The sequence below is a fragment of the Silene latifolia genome, chromosome 3 (assembly GCF_048544455.1).
Source record: "Silene latifolia isolate original U9 population chromosome 3, ASM4854445v1, whole genome shotgun sequence".
Classification (NCBI taxonomy): domain Eukaryota; kingdom Viridiplantae; phylum Streptophyta; class Magnoliopsida; order Caryophyllales; family Caryophyllaceae; genus Silene; species Silene latifolia.
The window spans coordinates 13,357,156-13,365,607 of NC_133528.1; the positions used below are offsets into that span (position 1 = coordinate 13,357,156).

An 8,452-nucleotide genomic window follows, 5' to 3' on the forward strand; every position below is an offset into this window, starting at 1 on the left:
CATGCCCATTGAGGTCACCACCAATGATTAATTTCTCTCCAATAGGGACTCGTTCTACAACCTCTTCCAGATCTTCCCAGAAGGCTCGTCGAAAGAAAGCATCCAAACCTACTTGAGGTGTGTACGCACTTATAACAGTCACCACCTCATCCCCGACTACAACTTTAATGCTCATAATCCTATCACTCTTTCTTGATACTTCTACCACATCCTCGATGTAATCTTTATCAATGACAATACCCACTCCATTACGGCTTTTGTCTTTACCCGTGTACCAAAGTTTATAACCCCAAGACGCTATCACCCTTGCTTTATCTCCGACCCACTTTGTCTCTTGTAGACACATTATATGCACTCTCCTCCTTTTTATAACCTCCCCTGCCTCAGCTAATCTCCCTGTCAAAGAGCCAACATTCCAAGTACCAAAACGTAACCTACTACCCTTCCTAAAGTCATGTCCTGATTTCTTTACCCGCTCTTGACCATGCTTCCTAGATCCAAACCCTTGCATATTTTTCACTACACCCGGGTCTAGAAGATGTAGCGCACCCTTGCCTATTTGACACCACTCCCAGATGTAAAGATGGCGCGTCGCTTCCGGGCGACGACCTAGCAATCCTCACATACTTTTCACTACACCCGGGTCTAAGAAGTGCAGCACGTCGCTTGTGAGGAGACGCCCCAACGATATTCAAATTCCGATTTATGTCCATAAAATGTGACTACCAGTATATATTACTAGCATTAGCATTCTGCTGACCGTTGCATCCTATGTCCAAATAATTAATAGGTACACAGTTACTGCATACGTACATAACAATTTCTAGATTTGATAGACAATGAATTGGATCTGAGCATTATTAAGAATAAAAAGTTCAAAATTAAGAGGATAGAGCCCGTAGAGGCCTAATAGTCTACGGCTTTATGTATCCCACATCGATCAGCAACAATAGTGAAGAGAATACAACTCATATCAATACGAAAGGTTTGGCCGCATACAAATTACTTACCTGGACGGGGTCAATGGGTGATCAAGAAGTCTCATGGCCTGGGTCGGTGACCTCCATTGCACGCTGGAGGGGTGCCTACCTAACGTCTCCCCAAGTAGGAGCTCGTACGTCATAATTTATTACAATAGGGGCCTGCGTTCGCGCGGCCCCTACCATTCTCAAGTTGTAAATTTGTAATCATCAGTTATCTCAAAACCAAATTGAATTTGTTTTTACACACATCATTAATGATGACCGAAAATGGTGGGTAGCCCAAGGGATGGCTAACTGAAGTTATTATGGCAAAAGCTATCCCTACGTATACGACGAGCCTATTTCTTGTTCCCGTGGGAATGTGGGATCATTGATGACTTATATTTGGCCATAACTCGTTTTTGCCTTTTTGGTGGGGTTCAGATGGCAATCACACGAAAATTCATTGGCTAAAAGAAATTATACAAGACCAGAATCCCATGGAGGAATAGGATTCCTGGACTTGCGTGTCTTCTATGTAAGTATGGTGGCCATGAACAAGAGAGGCGAGATTGTAGGGCTGACGTCTAAACGAGTGAGTGGTTGGTCTTTGGTTGCTTCGAATCAGTTGCGACCAGATATGGACTGGAGATGGTCAGATTGCATTATGGGGTGATTGGACTAAAATTATCGTCGAAGTAACGGTTCAAATGTCGTCAACTCTTTGATGAAGAAGTTTGAAAAGAACAGGCTTTTTATCTCTTTAAAATAAGGGATTTTTGATAACTGCTACCACGAGTAAACCACTTTTTTAGAACTGCTATCACGGTAAAAAAAAAAAAAAGTTTAAAATGTGCTACCATATTCATTGCTTCGGTTAAAAGTCAGTATCAATTCATTAAACGAGGCTAAATGAATGAATCTCAGCCATTCATTTCAAATCTTTAGATTAAGTTATATTTTCTCTTCCTTATACGAGTTATACCCTTCCCCTCTTCCTTATAACATTTTCCTCTTCCTTATAACACTACAATCTTCTACTCCATTAATCCATCTTTAATCTCTCCTTTATTTTTCTTATTTCATCAGGTAACATTTCCTTTCAAATCTATTCTTTCATTTTCTCTTTCAATCTCTTCTATCAGTTAACATTTCCTTTCAATTCATTCATTCATTCTCAACCCTTCTACTCCATCAACTCCCGTCGAATCAAGAGTAATGTAAAATTAGCATATTAAACAATGAGTTTATACAATTTTAGATAAAGGAAAGCTATGAACTTTCTAGAAAACAACCAATTGAATTAGTCAAATCTATGCAATCAACCAGGTTTAAAGTGATAATAAAGACAAAAGTTTAATTAAAGAAATCAATGAAACAAATTTCAATGAAATTAAAAAATCAAAAAATTAGGGTTTTATGGAATCTAATAAAGAATTCAATCATACAATCTAATAAACAAATAACTGAGGATATCAATAAACATTATGAAATTTGTACTACTAAATTGAAGGTTGATTAAGAATAAAGAGTAAAATAGGACAGGAAACCTGAGAATGAGTAGAAAATGTCGCCAAATAAAGGGCTTTTCAGTTAAATAAACTGAAGTGAAGAAAGTGAATTTTGTTAGGTTAAATTCTTCAAATGAGTAGATTAATTTGATAGAGTGAAAGTGATGAAATTGAAAATTAGAGTAATGAAGGTGAATTTGATATAGTAGAGTGATGAAGTTGAGGAGTTATGTGTTTGGGTAAGAAAGGGGGGAAAGGTTGAAGAAGGGGCAAAGGTTAAATAAGGGGTAGTTTAGTCTTTTCACGTCAAAAATGGGGGCTCGGTGTGAATTGGTACTGACTTTTAACCGAACCAATGAATATGGTAGCAGTTTTTAAATTTTTTTTACTTTGTTAGTAGTTCTCAAAAAGTGGTTTACTCGTGGTAGCAGTTCTCAAAAAACCCTTAAAATAAAGATCTATTGAAGTATCACATCGTATATGAAAGAAAAGAGTGAAAACATAATACATATGTAAGATTAAAAAAAGGCATCGTTCAAATTACTTATCAACCTATCTACTACAAATGGGTTGCCTTTAAAAACAATTTACTTACCTGGATTGGGCCAATGATCATTAATCAAGACTCATGGCCTAGGTTTGTGAGCCTACCTAACGTTTCTCTCCGTGTGGAAGATCGTACATCATAATTTTTTATTGTGGGGATCCGCATTTGTGCGACCCCTGCCCATCATTGTCAATACAATGTTAATAGGTTTAGTTTAATTTAGCACGTATGACGTATCTCATCGTACAATTATTAATAATTTTAGGAACAATTAATCTTTACATCCTTAAAAAATCAACTTTTCTAAATTTACACCTTATAACAAAAAATTTAATATTTTACACCGTTGTAAAACACTTCTGATCAAATTTTGCCCCCTTACTCTGATTCCGGTGTAAAGAAATGAAATATTCCGTCAAATTTTAAATTTTCGTAATAAAACCCATAATTTGTGACGAAAATGCCCTTATCCTTATTTCTTTCTTCAATCTCTCTTTTTCCTTCCTTCTCACTTGTGCCTTTTTTTTTTCTACCTTCTTTATCTTTTATTCTATCTTCTATCTATCCCCCTCTGACCCTCTCCCTTAATATAACATAAAAAAAAAAATAAGAGTATAAAAATGAACTAATAAGTGGAGGTAATATCGTAAATTCAACATGTTTTACACCGGAATCAGAGTAAGGGGACAAAATTTGATCAGAAGTGTTTTATAAGAGTGTAAAATATTAAAAAAAAAAAATTACAAGGATGTGTATTTAGAAAAGTTGATTTTAAAAAGGGTAAAAATTAATTAATCCATAATTTTAATCAAAATATATTGTCTCACGTCGCAGTCAAGATTGGACTTGCAAAACTTGACCAAAAATAATCCAGTGTTTCCATTATACACATGGGTCTCTTGCTGTTATCGTCCTTTTGAGGGTCAAGTTTGACGTTAATTTAAGTCCAACTCATTTATTCGGAATTCTTAAATCAAAATCAACCATGTTGTTCAACTTTAGTTTATGTTGCTAAATGCTGGTGCGATATGTACACACTGGGTTATTCAACTTCATTAATTTCATTTCCATAGCTAAAAAGCTTTACAACACCATAACTCTAAACCACTAAAAACTACCAAAAACCACATTAATCCGAACCAGTGGCGGATCTTGACCGGTTTCTCGAGGGAGGCCGAATAATTTTGAGCCAATTAGTCGCTTTCATGCATAAAGAAAAACGACTCCTTATCTTCACTTATACTCCTTATCTTCACTTATATGGTTTTAAAGGTGATGTTTTGACTACATTTTTTTCCATAAATATATTATCGTTAATTTTATTTAAAATATAGTTTTTTTGGAAAAAAATTACAAGAAATGTAAATAGTTGTTCCCTCCATCCCAAAATAACATTTTTGGTTTTAATTTTAGGGTCAAACTTTAAAAAAATTAAGCTAAAATATAAAATTAATGTAACACGACAGTAAATTATACACACGTTAAAAAATTCATAATATATTATTGGATCCTATATTATTTAAACCAAAAACGTAGAATATAAATAATAAATAAAAATCTAATAAAAACCAAGTGCTTGTGGCCCAGTGGTGATTCCAGGCTCCCTCAAAGCGTGGAAAATTCTGCGAATTGCGAGGTCTTGGGTTCAAATTCCACTGTGGGGAACACATGCGGTTATTTCGGCCTTCGAGGGGAAACCCCGTTGAATAAGTGGACCCTGGGCTTGCCGGTGTCTGGGTGTCCGAGGGTTTGCTCGCTCCTTGGATCAGCCTGGTCGGCCTTCGTGGGGCAACCCCGATGAAGCTGGGGCTGGTAGCTGGGAGAGGGATTCTCCCTTTACTTGCAAAAAAAAAATAAAAAAAAAATCTAATAAAAATAACGTCTCGAACACAAAAAAGTCAAATAAAAAGTTTATTTTGAGACAAACAGAGTAGGATTCACCTTATAATTTTCTCCCTCTCATTTTTCCATTAAACTCCATTTTCATAATATGACCTTTTTGTACAATTAGCCGTATCTCTTGTTACGGTAAAAATCAAAAGACGGACCAAAGAGTAGTAATTATATGAATTATTTTTCAATTTATGAAAGTATTTTTATAGTAATTATTGTATAAGACGATCTCACGGTTCCTTGTATAAAAAGAACTTATTTATTAACACCAATAAATAAATTGTCGTCTTGTATAAATGAATGTCTTAAATATGAGACCGTCTAAAATTTACGGTATTTTTAATATTTATTGTGCTAAGTAATTCTAATAACAACATTTAACTAAAACAAACTAAATAAACCCGATTAACCAACTAATTAAACTCGATTCACCGATAAATTAAGCCCTCTCGCCCCTAATCCTCCTAGCAAGTTGAATATCCTTGGGCATAATAATAACCCTCTTTGCATGAATAGCACACAAATTAGTATGGACTGGAGACAGTCATATTGATTGCATTACGGACTGATTGGACTAAAATTGTCGTCGAAATAACGGTTCAAATATCATTAACTCTTTGATGAAGAAGTTTGAAAAGAACGGGACACTATATCTCTTTAAAATAAAGATCTATTAAAGTACCACATCGTATGTGAAAGAAAAGAGTGAAAAGAGAATACATATATAAGATTAAAGAAAGATATCGTTCAAATTACTTACCAACCCATCTACTACAGATGGGTAGCCTTCAAAAACAATTTTACTTACCTGGATGGGGTCAATGATCAAGAAGACTCATGGCCTAGGTTGGCTAGCCTACCTAACGTCTCCCCAAGCGGAAGATCGTACATCATAATTTTTTACTGCGGGAGTCAGCATTTGCGCGACCCCTGCCCATTGCTAGTACAATGTTAATAGGTTTAGTTTAATTTAACATGTATTTCATTGTACAATTATTAATTTTAATCAAAATATACTGTCGCAGTCGAGGTTGGACTCACAAAACTTGACGAAAGATAACCCAGTGCTTTTCATTATACATATGGTCTCTTGTCGATATCTTCCTTTTGAGGATCAAGTTTGACGTTAATTTTTTAAAGTCCAACTCATTGATTCGAAATCAGATTATTTAGATTGTAAGTCCAACAAAATTAATAAGAGTTGTGTGAAAAATAATTGGATGTCCTTAGTTATCTCATTCTGATATTTACAAAACAAACACATAATTTTTTCGAAGATATACTAGTGCCGTATTGCCAATCAACCATAATTTTTTCGAAGATACACATAATTTTTTCGAAGAAAAAAAAATATGAACACATTAAAATAAAACTGCACTTGCATAGACTAATCCATTGAAAAATTGAAGAGCGAACGTTGCTTGCTTCAGTTCCGTCTTCAGCAATTAAAGCTTTCTCTTCCACCATTTTGAGTGATACTGAACCAAGATCAACAATGTTGTTCAACTTTAGTTTATGTTACTAAATCATGGTGCGATAGATACCTGCAGCAATGTAAGTAGACGCTGCAAGTGTTTAGGTCTGTTTAACGATTTAAGTGTCTAGTTCTCGCCATCTTAAACTAAATTTTTACTCGACTAGTAGCAGAAAATCGAAGTCCATAAACTTTATTAATACATCCTCTAGCCTTGAAGACTCGGATATTTAATTTACTTGCATGTAACTGGGTGAGAATTAAAATTTAATCGTAAAGTTAGCATCCAATTTTCCATAAATTCCACTTGACATAGAATTGTACAACAACATCAGAGCCTTAGACCAAAATGAGATTATAAGGTGATGTCCAAATGAATGAAGATTGGGCGTAATGACTTGAAAAAATAGTTTGTTGCATTTCGCTCACTAGGTGAGACGACTTAATTCCCATAAACGGAGTATAAATTGCATAAGAATAAAGATTTATTGGAGTACCACATCGGTCATTAAGGAAAATAATTAGCATTTTGTAGCTTCGTTCTTTCGAAGTAATTAGTCAATGTATTTTGTGACTTATCCTTATTACCAATGTCGGACTTCTGTATTGCTTATTTGCCTGTGACGTATTGGTCACTCGTTCTCCTGTCGAATGGGAAGTTGATCCTCTCCATTTCTTCTCACAATCTTTTTGAATAATAAATTTTTCTTTATTTTTATGCATAAATTTAGAATTGTTAGATATTGTCAAAATGCAATCCGGACCATTGATAGAAACTTGCCAGAGAAATTGGGGTCGATAAAATGATAGGATCTTGACCGAAGTGTTGTTTTAATAAAATGGTGAGAGGATCCAATCTCTGTTATTTTTCATTGAAGGGAAATTTGAAGGTATCAAAGTAACAGTAGAGTAAAAAAAATAGAATATCTCGTCTCATGGACTCATGATATAATAAGAGGCTCGTGATTTTGATTTTTGAGCCAGTCCTAAATCCCCAAATCTTAACTAATTTCTTGTTTTTGACAAACTCAGCTTCTACAGTAGCAATGTGTACATTCAACCTCTTTTTTTCCGTCATTGAAGGGAAATTATTCAAGTAATCGAAGATTGTTAACATAAACACAAGGAAATACTGGCTTCATAAGATCAACACAGCAATTTTTTCAACTGAAAATTAACAACACTTCATTAATTTCATTTCCATAGCTAAAAAGCTTTACAACACCATAACTCTAAACCATTAAAAATTACCAGAAACCACATTAATCCGAACAACATTAACTAAAACAAACTAATTAAACCCAATTCACCGATAAATTAAGCCCTTAAGCTCTCTCACCCCTAATCCTCCTAGCAAGCTGAATATCCTTAGGCATAATAGTAACCCTCTTAGCATGAATAGCACACAAATTAGTATCCTCAAACAACCCAACCAAATACGCCTCAGCCGCTTCCTGCAGCGCAGCTACAGCCGAACTCTGAAACCGTAAATCAGTCTTAAAATCCTGAGCAATCTCTCTAACCAGCCTCTGAAACGGAAGCTTCCTGATCAACAACTCAGTACTCTTCTGGTACTTCCTGATTTCCCTTAGCGCCACGGTTCCGGGTCTGAACCTGTGTGGCTTCTTCACTCCTCCGGTTGCTGGGGCTGACTTTCGGGCTGCCTTTGTTGCCAGTTGCTTTCTTGGAGCTTTTCCTCCGGTTGATTTTCTGGCGGTTTGCTTGGTTCGAGCCATTTGTTAATACACTTGGATTAAAATACAAATTCTAGAATAAGACGGTTTTGTTTGTTAAGTGAGGTATTGTGGATTTGAGTTTGTTGTGAAGAATGTGAGGGATTTGATGGGGGTTTTATAGTGTGGAATTTGGGGAAATTTGAGAGAAGCGGGAAGTTTTGAAAATTTGATTAAAATGCGCAAAATGAAAAGTTTTGTGTTTAGAGAATGAGAGCCGTTAGATGATAACGAGATCTACGGTTGATATATTGTGTTGGAAGTGACACGGATCGCAATCCGGATGGATGATATTTGTTGCCTTGTTGGCTTTCCAGTTTGGCGCCTAGTTT

General features: G+C 35.4%; 1 protein-coding gene, 1 non-coding gene and 2 pseudogenes across 2 annotated transcripts; 3 read left to right on the forward strand and 1 right to left on the reverse strand.

Annotated features, from left to right (window-relative positions):
- The first annotated feature begins 1,002 nt into the window (after positions 1-1,002).
- On the forward strand, positions 1,003-1,163 carry LOC141650788 (U1 spliceosomal RNA). Its single transcript, XR_012546803.1, has one exon. It is a non-coding gene; the product is annotated as a U1 spliceosomal RNA (small nuclear RNA).
- Positions 1,164-3,060: 1,897 nt separating this feature from the next.
- On the forward strand, positions 3,061-3,200 carry LOC141650185 (U1 spliceosomal RNA; annotated as a pseudogene).
- Positions 3,201-5,713: 2,513 nt separating this feature from the next.
- LOC141650138 (U1 spliceosomal RNA) lies at positions 5,714-5,847 on the forward strand (annotated as a pseudogene).
- Positions 5,848-7,436: 1,589 nt separating this feature from the next.
- Positions 7,437-8,225, reverse strand: LOC141647249 (histone H3.2). The gene has a single exon (XM_074455371.1). The coding sequence runs from the start codon at positions 8,121-8,123 to the stop codon at positions 7,713-7,715; it is 411 nt and encodes a 136-aa protein (XP_074311472.1). The 5' UTR covers positions 8,124-8,225; the 3' UTR covers positions 7,437-7,712.
- Positions 8,226-8,452: the final 227 nt, after the last annotated feature.